This window comes from Danio rerio, chromosome 25 (genome assembly GCF_052040795.2).
Source record: "Danio rerio strain M-AB ecotype USA chromosome 25, GRCz13ab, whole genome shotgun sequence".
In the NCBI taxonomy this organism is placed as follows: domain Eukaryota; kingdom Metazoa; phylum Chordata; class Actinopteri; order Cypriniformes; family Danionidae; genus Danio; species Danio rerio.
Window position 1 is genome coordinate 9,061,459 of NC_141045.1, and position 21,042 is coordinate 9,082,500.

At 41.7% G+C, this 21,042-nt stretch overlaps 3 protein-coding genes across 5 annotated transcripts in view; 1 reads left to right on the forward strand and 2 right to left on the reverse strand.

Annotated features, from left to right (window-relative positions):
- The window catches only part of nox5 (NADPH oxidase, EF-hand calcium binding domain 5), a 175,010-nt gene extending 155,570 nt beyond the window's left edge, over positions 1–19,440 (reverse strand). Inside the window, exon 1 of the mRNA XM_087311787.1 lies at positions 19,412–19,440. The gene's annotated coding sequence lies outside the window, so the exon portion shown is untranslated. The remainder of the gene's footprint in view (positions 1–19,411) is intronic.
- The window catches only part of kcnc1b (potassium voltage-gated channel, Shaw-related subfamily, member 1b), a 40,146-nt gene that overhangs the window by 18,447 nt on the left and 657 nt on the right, over positions 1–21,042 (forward strand). The window contains exons 2-5 of one of the 3 annotated variants that reach the window (XR_015525501.1): positions 9,262–10,195; positions 13,672–13,845; positions 15,290–16,844; positions 20,673–21,042. The exon at positions 20,673–21,042 is cut by the window's right edge and continues 560 nt beyond it. Coding sequence is in view for 2 of the 3 variants with exons in the window: in NM_001195197.2 (NP_001182126.2) it covers positions 9,262–10,195; positions 13,672–13,845; positions 15,290–15,411 (1,230 nt within the window). In the remaining variant the exon portion in view is untranslated. Of the gene's footprint in view, positions 1–9,261; positions 10,196–13,671; positions 13,846–15,289; positions 17,479–20,672 lie in introns of those variants that run through there. The other 2 variants (XM_087310277.1, NM_001195197.2) reach the window with 2 other exon arrangements.
- Positions 6,574–21,042, reverse strand: part of sergef (secretion regulating guanine nucleotide exchange factor) — a 55,546-nt gene continuing 41,077 nt past the window's right edge. Inside the window, exon 12 of the mRNA XM_087311791.1 lies at positions 6,574–7,181. The gene's annotated coding sequence lies outside the window, so the exon portion shown is untranslated. The remainder of the gene's footprint in view (positions 7,182–21,042) is intronic.

Below are 21,042 nucleotides of genomic sequence, written 5' to 3' on the forward strand. Positions count from 1 at the left end.
CAGCGCCGGCTGCCCACCGACTAATACAGTTAGCAGCACTTTAAGTGAGTTTCAACATTCCCAGTACTGCCGCTTGCACATTTGAAGGACTGAAAATGGAAATAGGCTCTTAAACTCAGACTAAATGGCTGCAAATGCAAATGAGCGTTTATACGTCTGCAGCTCACGTCCCTAAAGGTGTGATAAAGCACTATTTGCTGGATGATGGAGTGCTAGAAAGTTGCTCAGTAGTCTATTAAGCTCTGATCATGATTACTAAAGCAGTTCCTGGAGGATTTGGTGAACTCAATGGTTCTTTTGGTATTTTCATAGCAAAACAAAGAACTTAAAACAAATACTGGCATTAGTTTTGACAAAAGCCATCATAAAAGTGGTCATTTTAAAGGTGTAGTATGTCAGATTGACACCCAGTGGTTAAACTAGGTATTGCACTTCTTGATCAAAACACTTTTTCATTCGGCTCCTCTACTAATGAGTCCACATAGCTCGGGTTGCCAGATTGACGCGAGTATAACTGACTATAGAGCCTAAAGCAGGGGTCTCAAACTCAATTTACCTGGGGGTCGCAGGAGGCAAAGTCTGGGTGAGGCTGGGCCGCATAAGGGATTTCACAAAAAAAAAAGTCCTCAAATGTCATTATTAACAGTTTTAATTATTTCTTTTGAACATGAAGTGTCCTGAACATTAATAGAACATTGAGTGAAGATTATGAACAGTTCTTCTGAACATGGCATCTTTTGCCTACTTCTTGCTGCCAGAGACTTGACAGCGCTTCAAGTGGGGGAAAAAGTGGGGGAACTCACTCAAAACCTCCATTCCCTCACCTTAAAAAAAGGCGTATATATGTATTAATAAAACACCCCCACCCCACTCCAGTCACATCAGTCTGTACCAGTCTGTATCTACCTATAATATATATAAGATGCAGGCTGTAGCTAGGTAGGTGGCAGGCTGCATATAGGTAGCTAAGTGGCAGGCAGGGGCGGGAACAGCTTACCTTGGTTCTGGCCGGCGCGAGTTCCCTCCTAACACTTCCCGCCCGTCACAGCATCTAACAAAGGGGCGGGGTGCGTGGTGACGTCACCGGCATCCCCGCCCCTTTGTTTACATGGCGGGCGGGGAATGCCTGTGACCGATGTGTACGGATAGAATCAGCGGAGCGGGGAGCGCTCTCTCTCCCCGCTCCGCTGATTCTGTCAGTGTACAGCGGTCGGCGCGGGCCACAAAATATTGCACTGAGGGCCGCAAATGGCCCGCGGGCCGCGAGTTTGAGACCCCTGGCCTAAAGGCTCCTACGCACCGGGACGCTTTTCACTTGCGTTCATCGTCAGCATTTTCCGAGACGTTTTTCCGCATTCAAACCCAAGCGATTTTCACTGGCGTCAAGCAGAAGAGTATGCAAAATATAAGACATTAGATGGCGCTACACAATTTTAAGCAACACTGAAGAGGAAGAGAGGAAGTTCACACGCTTGTTGTTAAAGTTACTAGTGACTCGAACAAGCATAAATGGTTCAAGCAGCAGCTCCAGCTCTGGCGATGAAGAAATGATTATTGTTCACAAGAGCAATAAGCAGCTAAACGTTCATATCGCCTCTGGGCTTCTTCAATGTGCGCTCGCATTGACAGTTTTGCACTTGAGCGCCTCCAAGTGCTGTTTACTGTAACTTCAGCAGCCCGGTGCACGTGAACAAAAGTGCCGATCTGATTGGCGGAGAAGGTTTTGACGTGGCGTGTCAAACCGAAAAAACGAGAATGTTTTTTTTTTTAAATGACGCTTTGGCGCCTGCCGTTTTGTGCGTTGGTGTGCACGATTACATTGACGCCTTTTATTTATTCACGAGGCGTTAAACGTCGACAGAAAACGCAAGCAAAAAACGTCTCGGTGTGCACGGGCCTTAAAGGCTGATTTGAACCGTTTTCGAACTAAAAGCAACATCACGCAATAGAAAGAGTATTTTGCATATTAAAAGTAGCTGTTGTTCTAACCAACACCTGAAATTAATATTTTTAAATGGCTTCTATTTCTCACAGGTGAACAACGATCACCTCAGGTACACCTCATGTGCTTTATTCAGTGTTAATGCTAATTATGTGAGTTTGAATGTCATTATAGGAGAGAACCTATATGAGGATATATGCGCATATTTAAAACCTACATGCAGTATATCTGCACATATATAATAATATACCTTTATTATTTAGGGGTCGCCACAGCAGAATGAACCGATAACTTATCCAGTACATTTTTACGCAGCGGATGCCCTTCCAGCTGCAACCCATCTCTGGGAAACATCCACACACACTCATTTACGCTCAAACAATATGGACAATTTAGCCTACCCAATTCACTTTTATCGTATGTATTTGGAGTGTGGGGGACACCGGAGCACCCGGAGGAAACTCACGTGAACACAGGGAAAACAGGCAAACTCCACACAGAAACGTCAACTGACCCAGCCGAGGGTCGAACCAGTGACCTTTTTACCTTTTTGGTGTAAGGCGACAGCACTACCTACTGCGCCACTGCGTCGACATGCTTCGTATACCAGTTTCACAAAGTTTATTGGGTAATTTACTTGTAGATCAACCTACACTTTCAAAAGACTCTAGATATCTTTATATTTTGACTCCTCAGGTACTGGAAACAGGATAAAAATGTAAGCAAGTAATACAGCAGATGTTCAGGATCAAGCACAAAATGGACTGTCACTTGAAGTCCTCAGAGTTTGACTGGAGGGCAGAAAGGGGGGAAACGGATCATGTTTTGTCTCCGGAGATCAAGAGGATCAAGCCGTTCTTGTGTTTATCTTGATCAATGGGAGAGTGAGGATAAAACGTTCTCATGGATCAAACTTTTGCCCTCTGGGATTTGCAAGGTCATGAGAATGGGCGTTCGCCCTCAGTCTGTGGTGAATCAGCAAAGCTTTTACAAATCTTTGAGGTAACATTTGTTATTTTGGCGTGAATTACACAAAATTCAAAGCACTACCAGGTTTTGTGAGGGACAGAGAAAGCAGCGATGGTGATGTAATCCTACCATGATGAATTATTAACAGGTTTTTTTGCCTCCAGTCTGTTCACTGACCAACTGATGCATATTGCATACAAACCAACAACACTCAAAAGTTTCAGGTGCAATGGCACGCATCTACAGTATAAAATGACAGCCATTCACTTTTGGCCAATAACAAGAGTGAACACGAAAAATGATCATATATGCTGATAAAAATACTGCTGATATAGCCCCTTGGCTTTCAACCAGCATCAATTGCTGCGTCCCAATTCACATACTTATACTATACGCCCTAAAAGTGTGTAACAGAAGAGTATGCAAGCTTTGGGACATAATACGTCCTATTAACAGATAGTTTTGTTGCTTAGTTATGTCCCTTGTCAATCATCTCGACACATCATCCACATTTCTCTTCATATTCACCAACCAAACCAAATTGGAAAAGCAGCAGCAGCAGGATAATCTGATAAAATCTGATAATCAGATAAAATACAACACGGCAAATGCGGTTTAAATGTTCCAGTTAGCGTGTTAGTCATTCAAACAACTTTACTGACGCATCTCTACTTGACGGTTAGTCTCGTGTGTCAGCCATGTTTGTTTACACTTTTTACTCGAATTTTTAGTTCTATTTAAATTCACGACCAACATGCAAAGTATTATGGGTAATTTTAGCAGATAGAGTATGGTCGCTTCTACAATTTGAATATTTTCGAATACCGGAAATAGTAAATCATCCGGGAACCTTTAGACAAAGACTCTAGAATACACAAGACATGTCACTTTTATACTTTTAAGTGGGGAAAAGTGTAACTGTCAATATGGCGAATAAAGCCCCACCTTCAAGAACAAGAGCCTATCAGCGATCGCCATATTGTGAATAAAGCCCGCCTTCTTCTAGTACAGTAGATAATCAGCGATCGCTATAGGATGACAATTCTCTGGGGGAGGAGGTTGGACCAGACATGAGTTTCTGCAGATTTTGTGTGATACTAACATTTAAAAATAAAACTAAATAGACAGTTGTTTAATTTTACTGGTTATTCATAATATGAAATGTAATGTAAGCTTGGCAAGTAGTTTTGGAGAATTTAATGTTTCCCCATTCAAACAAAATGCCAGCGCATACTGCCTGAGTAGCATTTCAAAGATGGCTGCCGAGTGAAATGACTTGCCTTAAAGGGACCGCTTTGGCATACTCTTTTCAACATACTATGGTTTGGGACATACTAATTCTAATTTTGAATACTATTTAGGATGGAAAGTATGAGAATTAGGATGCAGCATTTGACAAGTGTGCTTGCAAAGGCATGAGGGAAGCTGTGATGCTAGTAGCTATGATAAAGACTACAGACTCTAGTGTCAGTTACTAGTGTATTTTCTAAGGGAGTGAGGTTTACCTGCATACACTTTACTAAATGGGATCGGTTACAGTCACAACCTTAACCTCACTCCCATCAGGGTCATGGCACCAACACAAACCCTCTAGTTCAAATCCTCCCAGTTCAAAGTGAAATTTAAACTGCCATCTTTGAGACAAAAACGATTTAATCTTAGTCTCAGACATCAAATGGAGTCATTCAACTCATACAACCTATGAACTACTGAATGAATGTTTGAAAAATAGGGTACGCAACTGTAGGAGTTCTGAAGTCGTTGCAACTTGAGGAGTTTTGAAGAAGTCATCTGACTGGATGGATTTTAATGAATTCAATCCAGACTCATTGCGGATATGTATTCAGGTCTACATTTTTGGAGCCAGCGAAATACGTAACCTCAGGTACATCTGCTCACAGTTTCTGTAAATCCACCGGAGGTCGCTGTGTTTGCTTTTTGATGATCACAAATTCCTCTTGTGTGTCCTCTTCTTGCGTAAATCCACCAGAGGGCGCAATATACACTTCAGCCGACCCGACCAGCTTGCTGTCGATCGACTGACCCACTCACTCCTTTCCCTAAACCCAACCGATAGTGTTTTCAAAAGCAATCTAGAAAAAGATAAGACATTACGCTTTCAACCTTAATTTATGTATTTATTTTATTTGTTTTTGTTTTACCTGGTTTCTAGAACCGTACTTCGCCAGACACAACGCTATTCGTTGTGGTCAACTCTGTTCCGAATATCAAGTCTGTCTATGTATGTGGCGAGCTTCTGGGTAACACCAGAAAAGCTGTCCGTACGGAGGTAAGACGTCAGCTGGTAGTTCTACAATTAACAGAAGCCATCGGTGGCATTGTACCACCCTGTAGCTTTCGTTTAAAGACGAAATGGAGCCAGACATACCTCTGGCTACTTAATACGTGCACTCCAAAAATATAGACAGGGGTACATATCTACAATGAGTGTTGAATGTATTTCTGTGAGATATGTATCACATTTTATAACGGTCCTGACAGCAAAATATACAACACTAATAATTAGCACGTATCATGTTGAAGCAAACAATAATTTTAAAAAGTGTTTGAGATTTAAGCGAAGCAGTGGCGCAGTAGGTAGTGCTGTCGCCTCACAGTAAGAAGGTCGCTGTGTCGGTGATTCGAGCCTAGGCTCAGTTGGCATTTCTGTGTGGAGTTTGCATGTTCTCCCCGCGTTCACGTGGGTTTCCTCTGGGTGCTTCGGTTTCCCCCACAGTCCAAAGACATGCGGTACAGGTAAATTGGGTAGGCTAAATTGTCCGTAGTGTATGAGTGTGTGTGTGAATGTTTCCCAGAGATGGGGTGCAGCTGGAAGGGCATCCGCTGCGTAAAAACTTGCTGGATAAGTTGGTGGTTCATTCCGCTGTGGCAATCCCGGATTAATAAAGGGACTAAGCCGACAAGAAAAAGAATGAACGAATGTGAGATTTACAGTAGCAAGTCTTTAAATTACATTTAAGAGCTTTACATTTTCCAGTGCATAATGCGCTAAACAAACTTGATTTTTAGTCTAAAAATGGTTGTTCGGTTGTTAGTGGACTTTGTTAGAAGACATTGAAGTTGTTAGGAGACTTCTTTGTTGACTAATGTTCAGCTAATGATAACACAGCCAGGTGAATTCCCTCTGAGATTCATTACGATTAAGTGCTATCCTTTAGTCTACTCTCGATGAATCAAGCATAATTTCTAAGGGGTCATCAATGGATAAAGATGTTTTTTAGCTGATGAACGGAGTTCTCCACCTGCCAAATCTTTTCTTCAGGTCAAAGTGATCCTACTGATTGGCGAAAAGCCATTATTTAGGAGCGTTTTATGGGTGTGCTTGTAGGCTTCCTCAGACAAAATGCTTCTCCTCCCCACAAACACAGGAAACGAAGCACATCTAGGGAATAGTGTCTGCTAGACTAAGCACTGGCTGACCCAGTTATAAACCGCCTGTGGAGAAAGAATTTATGTGATAGAATGAACCAGAGAAGGTATTGCCAGTCGTCAGAACCAGAGGCATATCAGGAATATCAATGGTTTGAAACATGATATATGTGTGCGTAAAAATGTTATTTGATGCATGCTTGTGAAAGCATATCCTTGTACATACTCAGAACCGTTTGTAATTGTTTTTGTTTCAGTGATGATTCAATCTGTTCATGAGTGAGCCCAGTTTTTAATCGTTTGAGTGAATCGCTCACAAAAATGTTAACTTAAGAGTACACTGTAAAAAATGCTGGGTTCCACACAATCAATTTGTCAACATTAAGGAATTAAGTTAACTTTTTACATATTTGAGTAATTTAAACATAAACAATTAAGAATCTAGACAAAGGTTAATCTATGTGTTGACATGTTTGTCACATGACATACCGTACTCACCTACCAGCCTTTCTAGACTCACGAGGAAATATAAGTGGGGAATGTAAGGTACAGTAAGAACAAACTTGAACAACAATAACAAAGTGTAAATCAAATAAAGCCAAACAATATCAACAAACAGGGATTTCAAGCTTTGAAAATACTAGCAAAGCACAAATACACAGCAAGCCAAAATACTAACAACCAAAGACAGTCTAAACAGAAAATCAAAGACTGACCAACTGCAGGACTGAAGGCCATTTTTTAAAGGACATGCGAGGATTAGCTGGGACTGGAGAAGCAGAAACCAATCAGAAAGCAGCAGTAACAGGATTAGTTTCAGCCAGGACAACCAAAACAGCCAATTAGGGACAGCAGTAGATGAAGCAAGCACGGTAGTGGCCTGTGTGACAGACAGAAACACATGATGAGACAAGAAAATAACCAATGAAATAACCAATTAAGTGCTGGCAAGTAACATTATGCACTAGGGGCTTTGTTAATACTTGGGGTTTGTCATTTAAACAAGGTTCTACACATGACTGTTAGTGGTGGCTTGGGATTTATATTGTTTTTATGCTAAAGGCATGTATGATAATTCAAGAATCTTTAGGGATAGCTAGTTAGTTTATTTATATAGCACATTTTTTACAAAACAACGTTGCCCTAAGTGCTGAACACAATCAATACTAATTAAAATACAACCTACATCACATACATAACAATTAAAACAGAAGGCAAACCCCTCAACATTAAAAAAGGCCCAAATCCTTTAGAACAAAGATGGAGTTTCAGATGTTTTTTTTTTAAGTGAAGTTTAATTTATTAGACTAATTTCGAGAGGAGTACGTGCTCATGATTAAACCAGCTGGCTCATATTAGCTAATCACGATCCTCCAATCAAGGATCCCTAGTTCCTATATGTATCTCCTCCTTTTCCACTTACAATTATCTTCGTCTTGAAGAATCCCCCCCGCCCCCTTTCTTCCACCTTTATCCAAAATAGGTGGCTCGGCGGCCCAGCAACCAGCAGGAATTTCAATAGCTCTAGCTCCCTATTTGAGCTTCTGGTATCTCTGCGTGGTGCTGGCATGTTTCCCCCCCGGGGGTTTCAGTTCTCTCCCAAAGTCTAAAAATTGCTCTGCATTATAGACCTTCTAAACCTAAGTCTCTTTTACTAGTTGTCTCGCTCTTAGGAAGTTCACCTTGGCCTTAGCTGCAGGGGAGTTTTGAGATCCCCTCGCCCCACAAAGGGAGGGAGCCCTGGACTCGAGGAATGCCTTGAGCTCAGGGCTCTCTCCTGGGACAGCATGCCAATGAGCTTTCGTAAGTCATGAGCTAAGTGTGAATTCTTTAAACAGATATAGTCGGAGTGTGTCTGATGTGGGGTGGAAGCCTGTTGCAGAGTTTTGGGGCAATAACAGCAAAAGCCAGATCCCTAATTCGTTTACACCGTGACCTAGGTACCGAAAGAATAAACTGATCAGAAGAATTTAATTACCTACCAGGATTATATACATGTAGGAGGTCTGATAAGTAAGCTGGTGCAAGATCATTTAAAGATTTAAAAACAAAAATTAATAGTTTAAAATCAATCCGTGACCAAACAGGCAGCCAGCCCAGAGAGGAAAGAGCTGGAGATATGTGCTCATACTCGTCCCTGTCAAAAGTCTTAGTATTGTTTTACAATTACCATGACTTCCAAAAATGCACTCAATTTGATCTATGTTGGATACATTTCTCACTCCTTTAATATTTGATTATTGCATGATTTGATTTACAATCTTAATATTTCAAGAAAGTATTCAATATACATAATGGATGGAGCCTTTCACAGTTGTCTGAAGATCCCATGGCAGGGAAAACGTGGCCAACTTGCACTTATGTAATTCCACCACAGTATTCCGTCATCCTGTGGTGGGGCTCCCCTACTGAAATCCACTTCCATCTGTCCATGCCTGTTGGTGTCTCTTGTAGAGCAAGCTGCAGTGTAAACGGAGAAAGCTTCCCCATCCTCTTTCAAATCACTAAAGGGAGCAGCTCCCCAAATCTGCATGTGACAACCTTGCCAGAGGCTACCCAGGAGTCCCTGATGAGGGAGACCATGGCTAAAATTATATCAATGTGATGGAGGGCACTTTTGTTGCCTCATTTCTTCCATTCTGTCCTTGTGAACGCAGTGACCTTGAGTTCTAACAGCAAATGTAATTTTGTTAAGCTCCCCGCTTGCTGATGTGGCATTTTTCAGAAGCACGTTGAGAAACTTAAGATGTGACGTTATCCAAGTGTACTTCTGAAGAGTTCTGCTGAAATGGACTCATGTGATCGGTTTATTTTAGTCTGCTTTGAAGTTATTTAAAACCTATTTAAGGCACAACTGAGTGTTTTAAAAGTTTTTTCTGTCATTCTGCCATGTTTTCCTGTATAAGCCTTTGCTTTGGTGGAACACGAATGTAACCTCTGTCTCTCTCTTTTCCTTTCAGTGGGTAGCATTTGCATCTTTGTTCTTCATTTTGGTGTCCATTACCACATTCTGTTTGGAGACTCATGAGGCCTTCAATCCCATCATCAACCGTACAGAGACCTATATGGAGGGCAATGAAACTGTGGAGCGTATCTTCCCTGAGACGGAAACTATGGTGCAGTTAACCTACATTGAGGGAGTCTGCGTTGTGTGGTTTACTTTTGAGTTTATAATACGAGTGACTACCTGTCCAGACAAATTAAAGTTTTTGAGAAACACCCTTAACATCATCGACTTTGTGGCCATCCTCCCCTTCTACCTTGAGGTGGGATTGAGTGGACTATCCTCCAAAGCTGCGAAAGACGTGTTGGGTTTTCTTCGTGTGGTTCGATTCGTCAGAATTCTTCGTATCTTTAAGCTAACGCGACACTTTGTGGGCTTGCGGGTACTAGGGCACACACTCCGTGCCAGTACCAATGAATTCATCCTCCTGATCATTTTCCTTGCACTCGGAGTTTTAATCTTTGCCACTATGATCTACTATGCCGAACGTATCGGAAGAAACCCTAATGATCCTGATGCTAGCAGCGACACTCACTTTAAGAACATCCCTATTGGCTTTTGGTGGGCTGTGGTAACCATGACAACCCTCGGCTATGGCGACATGTACCCTCAGACAACATCTGGAATGCTAGTGGGTGCGCTGTGCGCCCTGGCGGGTGTGCTGACCATTGCTATGCCTGTTCCTGTAATTGTGAACAACTTCGGCATGTACTACTCCCTAGCCATGGCGAAGCAAAAACTACCAAAGAAAAAGAACAAACATATCCGACGACCGCCTCTACTGGGGTCTCCCAACTACTGCAGGTCAGCTGTTAACTCTCCACGACCCAGCACACACAGCGACACATGTCCCCTGGCTCAGGAGGAGGTTTCAGAGATCAGATACCCAGGTAGGAACTATTCTTTCAATTAATATGTCTCTGTTGTCCTTTGTTGTTGTTGTTACTCTTTTAATCTCTGCTGTTGTTCTGAGCTTTAGATGTGACTAAACTTTCAAAGTGCTAATTGTTATTAGTAGTAATAACACACTGTGTACCATCCGTCTCTACTACTACGTTTTCAGAAGCATCTAAATTAGGTAGTCAGACCTAGTAATTAATAGCAACTACACACAATAGAGTTTATCCGGTCAGAGAATGCTGAGAACCCATTAAAAACAGGTCATGGTGTGTTTTAAGGAAGGGGCAATGGTTTTGTGAAAGGGGCTCTAATGCAGAGTTCAAACTGCATGATTTTAGCCCTGATTTTGACTCGGCAACAGGTTTTGATAAATCGCTGAGAAATGCCTGAAATCAAAGGCAAATCGGTGTTAAATCACGCGAGTGGCAATCACACAGTATGAACTATCAAGGTCGATCTGAGAGAATCGCAGATGAGTCGCTGACGCCCGTGAGATATTTGGCATGCTAAATATCTGGAGCTGTCGACGATTCAAATAATGCCATCTAAAATGTATTCTGATTGAAAATACCATTGGCGATCACCTACAGCTAATGAGAGAGCAGCATCTACTAGTATGGCTACCTGCAGGCCAGCAGGAGGTTGGGAGAGAAGTTAAAAGTGCTTATTTTCAGTTTATTTGAACCCAAGAAATGGAAGAAAAATAGTGGACGTTTGACGTTTGAGTGTAGCACTGTTTGACGTATCATCTGAGCAATACCACAACCGGATCGAAAAATAAAAAAAGTTGAGGAGAGATTGTTAATTGTCTTTAAAAGCCAGATGAGCAAAATAAGTAAATTTTCTACCCCTCCCCTAAAGGCTTCTTTATCATTATGTAGTTAATAACGAAAGATATTTTACATGACCTTGCATTGTTTCCATGTCACTTCTCGTGTGTATTTGGTCGTGAGATGTAGTTTGGACAAAGTTGTCGGCTATTCTTTCTATTTTAGAGTCATGCAGTGTGAAACCCCCTTTCGCCAACCAATCCTACAGTGTAAATACAGCACCGACGAAACACTACCCCAGATAGTCATGCAGTGTGAAAACATCGGTGACACGGCTACTTTGAAAATCATGCAGTCTGAACTGAGCATAAGTTAAATATCCAAACTGTTAGGAATTTTTTTTAAACGTTTGCTGCAGTGCACGCTGAAGAAGACATCAGTTTTCTAATTAGATTTCAGTTAGTCAAGTCAAGTTGTACTTTTGGACATCCAAATTGTAGTGGTCGTATTTCTAGGTCAGAGGTAATTATCCCTGTTGTTGGAGATGCAAAGTATTATAAATTCCGGGCCCAGCCGTGCTCCAACAAGCATGCTTTTGTGTTCAGGTAATACTGAAAGAGATGAATTGGGTGAAGTGTGTTAGGGTTGAGAATAATGGGCCACCAGAAACAGGATTGTGTACCCCTGATCCCAAACACAATATAACAGGACAATAGGACTTCCAGGGGAATATGACTAGGTGTAAAATCATGCATGGTGGGAAAGGAGTCTATCTTCTAGGGTTGTCACGATACTGGAAATCAGTGCCAATCAATACTGAAAAGTTCATGTCTTGCTAACATTTAAGCTCTTAAACAGCGCTGATTTGCCATTGAGTTTACATGCTCAACGGAAATCACTGTGAAACTCATCACTGTTTACTGAGTGTAACCACAGATACAGGGACACTCGAGAGTTTCAAAGTCATGTTAATCTGCTGGTAGGTCTACAAGCTGACATATGAGTGATCTGCTAATGAATCTCGTACTTAAAATGCTCTAGTGTCCCTACACCTGTGGTTACACTCAGTTCACAGCGGTGAGTTTGGTGAACTGATGACCTTCACCGCCATTCACAGTCATTTCTGTTGAGCAAGGGAACAGAATGGCAGTTCAGCTGTGTTTAAGAATGTGCTCAACATCGCTCAACTGTTATGGACATTTTTAAAGGGTCACGAAACACCAAAACACATTTTTTGAGCTCTTGACAGTCGTATATGTGTCCCACACTGATAAAAACACTATTAGGACACCTATATCTCACTTAAAAGTAAAAATTGGTTGTTTTTGCGTTATTGCAAGCAAATTCGTACTTCCGGTTTGAAAAGAATTTTTGAAGCTGCGTCACGGCCATGAGATAATAGCGTGTATTCCAGCGTGTGGACTGGACGTCTGTACCAAGGCGTCCTGTATTACGTCTCTGAGTGCGTTGCATTCATTCATGAGTAAGGCTTGGTTCAAACCAATCAGTGCGCTCGATTATGAATGTGCTGCAACTTAATTTATAAGCATGCTAGCTTTCTTAGACTGTACCTGAAACAGTGTTCAGACGGCAGAGAGACAACACACGTCGTGTTGCCAAAAGTTGTGGGAAAAGAATAAGAATTGTTTGGAGATACGGGTCGCCAGTGTTGCTTTCGTAATGTGAAGGTTTTGTTTTCATTTTCTCTCTATGTGAGCACTGCTAGACTCACGCGTGGATCCGTAGACGCGACGCGCGGCAGAAATGCATTTGTTTGGAACATTTTTTACTCGAGATCATTTCTCATCTATGATGAGATCCGGATTTGCTGCTCGTCTCCTTTAAAAAAAAGACGCAGCTCCAGTATGTGGTGATTATCCTGTCTACAGATTCGGTAAGTGTGTGCGATCAGCGCCCTTTCTTTGTTTCTTTCAGATGGCAAAGTTTTAGTTGGTATGGTCAGCTGTACTCTTTCAGTGTTTACAGACAGACCTTAGTCAAAATGATTTTTAAGTTACTTAGTTTACAGTACGTTAATATCACTACAATATTGAAAGATCCACTGCAAATGCTGCTCTCTGTGTGTAAACACGTGAACACTAAGCAAACTTTTGCCGACCGTTGTGTTGAATTTTCACCGCATTTTGTGACAGGATAGTCTACACACACACATGGCTTTCTGACCTCCTGAGTGCATCTGAGTTACAGAGAAAGGATTTTTTCTTTTATACGACGTGCGGTATCAAACATCCCACCATCATTAAACACACTCCCTTGCGTGTGTGTTTGTTTGTACTCGGTCAGAAGCGCGTGCCCAAATGGCAACTCTCATTTTTATTCAAACCCTGCCTATTTTTATTTAAACCCTGCCCATTTTTCCTCCCCCGACACTCCCACCCAAACAAAGCTAGACACACCCACTTTCCTGACTTTTTCCAAACAGGAGGTGTGAAAACATCCTGCTGAAACAGGGGGTTTCATGGCCCTTTAAAGTTTTAGCATCGATTGGTACTGAATTCAAGTATTATGACAACCCTACTATCTTTCTTGCAGAAATGTAATTCATAGAACAGCAAGTTTGAACTTGAGAGTGGTTTGATTTTCAGGATGTCGCCGTTTTGACACCCTGAAATAAATCCTGCATGTCACCTTGCATCAGTCTGTAATAAGTCATCTCTCTTTGCCTGTGACTGGAGATTTTAAAGTGAACGGGGAGCCATCCAAAGCTGCCCTGGCCAATGAGGACTGTCCTCACATCGACCAAGCGGTGTCACCCGAGGAAGTCTTCAGTCCGGTGGACCGCGAGAGACCCTGCTTCCTGCTTACGGGAGGAGAACGAGCCAACCACACTGGGGGAAGAGTCAGGAAGGGTACGTAACCATCCAATCACTGCTAGCCATCTGAGCACTGCCAGTGCTGTGTCTGAAAATGGAGCAGCTGTCAATCAAAGATGCTCTTTCGATGCAAATCGACCGACTGTCACTCAGCCTTCTTTCTTGCAGTTGATAGCTCCTCAGGTCTGCCGTTACACTAGAGGCTGACAGGAAAAGCTGCAGTAGAAATGACATATTCAAGTGAGCCGTCAACAGGCCTCTTTTGAGTTTTAGCTCAGTCTGAACAAGATCTTTAAGAGGAACATTCAGTGCCAGCTTTTCTTAAAGTATTCACATGAATGCAGTACAATTTACAGCACATTTTCAGACAGATTCAGAGGACCGGTTATTTAAAGGTCCAGGTTTAAGCAAAGAAGTTACAAGGTTTTTAAAAAACTATGGTTTTATACAGCATATCAAATGAATAAGCTTCAGTATATTGCCTAGCAGTGTGCTTGTTTGCATGCAGATTCACAATGGCAGGAGGTCCTGGTGATGGTGAATCTCACAAGAGATGCAGCATGGGTTATGGGGCATGTGGTCACATGACAAGAACTCAGCCAGTCAGAAGCTCTCAGTTGCATGGTAAAATAGCAACAGCATTAGAAAATCCCTGCTACCCCGTGGAAAGACTAACTTATAGGCATATTTTCCTATGCTTATCCCGGCTGATTAATGATCATCAACATTCTAGTGATGCTGTATGATCGATGAAGACACGCTGGTTAAGTTAAATATGCTGTTGGGTTATTTGGTACCAGTTTATATCACATGACTAGCTATGCTGGTCTTTTCAACAGAGAAATCAAGACGGGTAGTCAACCTCATGCTACACTTTAGGACAAGGGTGCCAAACTCTGTAGGAATACACCTACCTGGGGTTTTCAAGTAGCCATATAAAGAATTAAAGGTGGCCCTCCAGAGGCTGAATTTGCACCCCCCCCCCTCCTCTCCTGCTAAGATAGTGTTAGGTTGAGAAATGAAAATGAATTGCTTGTTAGCTCTGTAGTTAGCCCCATGTTTAACAGAAACTACATGATCTTGTAGCTAAGTGGGTATCACTGGGTACACATATGTTGTGTCTTTGTTGGGCTGATGTGTCTGGCTGAGTTCTTTGATATCTCTGAACTTGTGTTATGCTGTACAGCACTGTGAAACTACCCCATGCATGCAGTAGACAGTTTCAAGCATAGAGCGCATGGAGGATGATGCAGTTGACTTGGCGATCAGTCACTGTCAACCGGCTAACCATGACCATAACAAGTACATGACAGGGCAGCACTAACCAAATCTAATCTGCCGCATACACTACACATCTGTCCACATACCTACTCTCTGAACCTTATCTATTCATAAGCAAACCTTGGCAGAGAGTCTTTGTCTGGAGTTGAAGGCTGCTCTGTGAGGTTTTACTGAAAGCCCTTTTTCTCTTCAAATGAAGGTTATGAAAAGCCATGGAGCCACAGCAGCATGTCTGGAGGCGTGGCCTCAGTGTCAGCCCTGCCCTGCAGCCCGCCCTGTCTCATGCAGCAGGTCCACTCTCCCATCCCATCCATCCTGTAGCATGGACAACAAAACTAACCAATCAGAGGCCCTCGCTCCGCAGTGCTGCGCTGAGATGCCTGCTCACACTGTGTACCATCCGTCTCTCATTAAACTCTCTTTCATTTGAAACTCTCCTCTTCTCTTCCTGCTCTCTTTTTCAACCCATCTCATTCCTCTTATTCTCCTCTTCCAATTTTGTCCACCAACTTCCTCCCTATTTCTACTTCCTATTCCATTTCCTGTCCCTCATCACTTTTGATGTTTTCCCTACCTCTTCCCTATCCCATCATCCCATTCCTCTTGGCTCCACTCCTGTTTCTGCTTTCTTTCTTTTCTGTTTTACCTCTACCTCTATCTATGTTTTCCTGACTCTCCTTTCACCAATGTCCCCTTTTCCTTCTCCATTCTCATCTATTCTATTCTCTTCCTACTCTAATCCTTACTTCTTCTTCTTCATCACCCATGCTTACCTGTTCTTACCCCTCTACTACTTCCTCTTTTCCACATGGTCTCTCATCTTCCTATACTTCCAGAGTTCACACTTAGCTGATGATTGATTATAAAGCTTGTTTGGCTGTTCTTGGAGAAAGCCCTGAGCTCATAAGATCCTAGAGCCCGGGGCTCTCTCCCGTTTCCAAGGCGAGAGGGGAGTTTGAGCTCAGGCAAATCTCGAGAACTCCCCTGCTGATTGCTCTTAAAAGATAACTACTTATTAGGAGCATGTCTATGGTGCCGATTTGGATCAGTCAATTAACTTAAGTTGCATGTTTTTGCACGGTGGAAGGAACCCGGGGGAAACCCACGTGAGCACGGGGAAAGCATGTAAACTCTGCACAGAAATGTCGGCTGGCTTGGTAAGGACAAGAACCAGTGACGTGCTTGCTGTAAGGCAACAGTGCTAACCACTGTGCCACCGTGCCACTCATCTAGAAAAGGAGGAGGAGTAGAGGTGGAAGGGGGGATTCTTCAAAACGAAGATGGCTGTGATATGGAACTTAGGGTATTTATAGTGGCTTAGGAGTCGTCTGATTGGTGAATCATAAATTGGATAATGCAAGACCAGCCGCAAGCAATCATAAGCACGTGATCCTCCCAAAATTAATTTATAAATAAACTTCACACAGTGATCTCATCTACTCTCACTATCCCCGCTGTCTCATTCCTTTCCTCTCATTTCTGCACTTTCATTCTTCCCCTTCTCTCTCCTTCACAGCTCTTTCTTTTTTTCCCAATCCCTGAGTGTTTTAAGCTGTGGTTTTCATTAAGGGACACCTTTTTTAAAGGAAAAAAAGATGACACAATGGCTATTTCATATATGATATAAGATAAGGTTAGTTTGAAGTAAAACCATCCTGATTCTAGTGATGCACACGTCACCAACATAGAAACTTGACTGAAGAACCTCATTTGCATTTGCATGCCTTGCATGGGAAACTTTCCGAGAAAACAATGTAAGTTTATTGAAAATATGTAAGAAAACGTATGTGTTTTTTCCATCCAAAGCTTCTTTAAATATATCTGATGCAGAGTATGATATCATTTACGATGACATACAATATATGTAGCAGTTGTTTTTATTCTTATTATTTTTGCAGACATTTTTGCCTTTCCCCAAACTATGATCTCTGGTGTGTTTTAAACACCCTGTATCTATTCGTAGCAGCAGCAACGGAGTTGACCATCCGGCTTTTTGACAAATGAATCATGCAAATAGTGAAAATAAATGCACTTTAACTCGACCAGAGCAGGCAAATTTAAACAGCGGAAATTTACAAAACCAGCTATTACAAAAAGTAGCTTTTATTTTCTCAAATAAACCCATATTTTTCATAAATCAAGATGTGATTTATCATATGTATATCACATTTTAAATGTTCAACACAGTGTAGCAAATCACATGCAATCACACACACCAAAATATACTATATACAGTAGACGTATCGTGCAGTTGACGGTAATCGGTGTACTTTTGGGATTTCTTGGGGAGAGGTAAATGCATGCAATTTTATGCAAAAATACATATGCGAATGAAAAGCTGTAAATATGAAACCTTGCATGAAATAAATTTTGTATCCAATCTGTAAATAGACTCTGTTTTTTTTTTGACAGAACATGCATACATATCTCCTCCCGGTTGCTTGGCAATAGGCTGTGCCTGTATTGTGATGTCTCTTTGATCTTTCACCCAGTCTTTATCACTGAGCTGTTTTCCGGCAGCTATTTTTGGACTTTACAGTCTGTATTACTTATTTTAAAAAAAAAGCAAGCAGCTCATAACTCAATCCTGTTCAAAAAATGAACAATCACACTTGGATGTTGAAAGGTCAGAAAGGTCAAAGAGAGAAAGCGTGTGTGACCTCCCAAAATTGGGGGACTGTAGCGGGAGACCCGAGGCAGGACTAGTGGCGACTATGCCCTGTTTCGCACAACAGTAGCATGTCATTAACAAGCATGTCACGATCTTCCACTGTGCACAAACCCAATCACAGCATGAAGTAATCGAGTAAAGAGAGAGTTTAACCAAAAATTGAAATTCTGTCATCATTTACTCAGCTTTTACTTGTTTCTTTGTTCTGTGGAACACGAAAGAAGATATGTTGAAGAATTTTGGAAACTTGTAACTATTGACCTCTATAGTATTTGTTTTTAACATTTGTATTCACAAAACTGCACAGTAAACACATCAAATCAAGTAAATATAGGTCACTATGGATCTTCTATTATGTGTCTTGAGAAAACTGGTGGTATGTGTAAGATGGACAGATGGCCTGCAGAGGAATGTGTAAGGTCAACACTATGAGGAGTTTGCTAGGAAATGATTGCATATGTAAAACACTAGTTCTACAGTTTATTTAAAATGCATATTAAGCTGTATCTGTGAGAGGCTTTCAGGAGAGTGAATGACATGTTATCAAATTAACGTACCATCATGACAATGTATCTATGAAGAGACAACTCTGGTATGAAGACATGTATTGCAATGAACAGGGCCAAGATAACAGGAGAAGTGTTAACCAAACTCTAAACATTTGTCATACATGCATGCAGGATTGGGTAAAGTCTACAGCGGCTATATATGCGGTTATTAATAGAGCAGCATTTTTGTGACACTGTACAACAATAATTTATATTTTTCCATTATTGTGAGGGTTGATTCTAGGCAGTGCTTAATTTGTAAATTGTCGTGCACGAAGACGGATGGGGAGTCACGAACGAAGAGAGTTGAAGAAAGTGAAGAGTGGGCGTGCGTGTGAGGAGGGGGATCGGTAAAATTAGGTGCCTGATCTGGATCCAGCTTGTTCCAGCACAAATTAAGCCCTAATTTTGGGATTGGGGGGTAGTCGTTAATAAAATTTACGTCAATTTATTTGGAAATTCGATAAATCACATAAAAATACTCTGTACAAGTACTGTATTTTTTTTCACTGTTATGGTTTGGTTTATGGTTAGGGTAGGGGTAGTGTAATGAGGGTTATGAAATCCGGGCTCATTTTAAAAATGTACCGCTATGTACATTTCTGGAGAGCGCCAAATACATCATAGGAGCTACGTTTTTCGTGTTTTCACGAATCCACCAAAGGCAGCTGTGTACACTTTTTCAGATCTCAAATTTCTCTCATGAGTGCCATTGGCACCTGCTGTTCTCACGTAAATCCACCAGAGGCTGCTGTTGACTGACTGAATGACCGACTGACTGATCGACTGACCCACCCTCCTCCTTCTCTAGACCCAACCAATATTGTTTTCAAAAGCACCGATTGACCCACTTCCCTAAACCCAAACGAAAACCTTTTAAAGGCAATCCAGAAAAAGAAAAGCCCTCGCCTGATTTTTACCATGTTTTCAGATTAACCACATTCTCACCCTGTTTTATACTTGTTTATTTTATTTTATTGAATTCAGTTTTTGTCTTATCCGCTTACTGAAACCGTTCCTAAGCGGTCAGCTGGTAAGCGCGAAAAGGAACAGCGTCATACCACCCCGTAGTGTTCGTTTTAAAGATGAAATGCAGCCATACGTACTTCTGGCTACATAATTTGCGATCTCCAGAAATGTATATAGGGCTATGTTTTCAGAATGAGCATATGTTGGGTGGATTATAATAAAATAAAATGAACGCATAATTTGATACATAATATAATAATTCTCGTTAACTTCCGACCGGAACCGTATCTCATCTAGCAACAACCTTGTGATTACTGCTCTAAAATATGTTCTTTGTTAATGTCTGCGTAAGAAACAACATTTTCCCTCCATCGAACACAATACATTTTATTTTATTTATTTATTCATCTTTTTCGGGCTTTTCACCTAGGAATAGGACAGTAGAGATTGTTGACAGGAATGCAAGGGGAGCAGAGAGAGGGGAAGGATCGGCATAGCACAATGAGGCGGGAATCGAACTCAGGTCGCTGTGACCACTAGAGTGTATCTGTCGACGCACTAACCCCAACACCACTGGCGCTGACAATATAGTTTATTTTAAGAAACATTTTGAAACAGCAATTTGCCTTTCATATATTTCCTTAATCGTAGGCTGAGCAGTAGCTGCCAATATGGAGATACTATTGCACTTTAAATAAAATAGCCGTAAAAAACAAAACAAAAAGGTATAACAGAAAATTTAGCGGGTTTAAAACCTAGACTTTTCCAAACTACAGTAAACCTTGAAACTGGTTATCATCCCATGCCTACTCTCAGTCAAGATTTGAACGAGATGTGAAAACACGAAAGTGGGAGGTAAAAACACATCTATAAAGACTGTGGAGATTGGAAACACGTCAGATGGTTTGGAAGGTCTGCTTGTGACCAATTTGGCTATAATATCATGTAATAAAGTCTATTTGGTGTTTAAAACCTTAAGACTGAGCTTGATTAATTAATGGAGCGGCTAGAACCACAACACCTACTATGGGAGTCAGTGTTTACAGGTTTCCAACATTCTTTAATACATCTCAAAAAACTGGCACAGAACAAGTCAAGGGGGATTAAATAATGACAGAACTTTCATTTTTGGGTGAACTCTCTCTTTAAAGATAACCTGTAGACTCAGACCGGATCAGAATGAATGCAGTTTGGAGCATGGAAGACTGCATGGTAAACCTGGCGTTTATCATGAGCCTGTAAAGGAGGTCCGTGTTTGCTTGCACAGTTCGAGGGAACGACAATCCCGCCAACCTTCCCCACCCCTCCCCCATGTCTCTGTGCCGTTCGTTTGGTGTATTAATATGATTTTCCTTGTTGTTTGTTGTTGTTGTTTTCTCTTCGTGTTTTTTTAGAGACCCAGCGCGCCCACCGACGCAGACAACCAGCCGAGTCAGTGTGTGTAATGAACCATGGTGTACCAACCACTATGTGTGTCAACCATAAAGCCACATCCCCCACCTGATAGTACCGTATTTAGCATTAGTGTGTGAGAGTGTGTGTGTGTGTGTGAGCGCGTTTGTCATAGATTAGCACTTTGAGTTGTGACTGAGAATTAATTCAGCGTAGATGTAGCACAGTAACCAAGAGAAGCCGTAGCTGTTCAGCCGTATGTAGCGGTGTTTCGTTCGTGGTTTGGTGTGCTGTCGTGCTGTGCGAAGTGCCTGTTGTTTTTCCGTTCGTTGTGAGTGTCTGTGTTGTGTACGGTGCTTGTGTGTAGTGTTG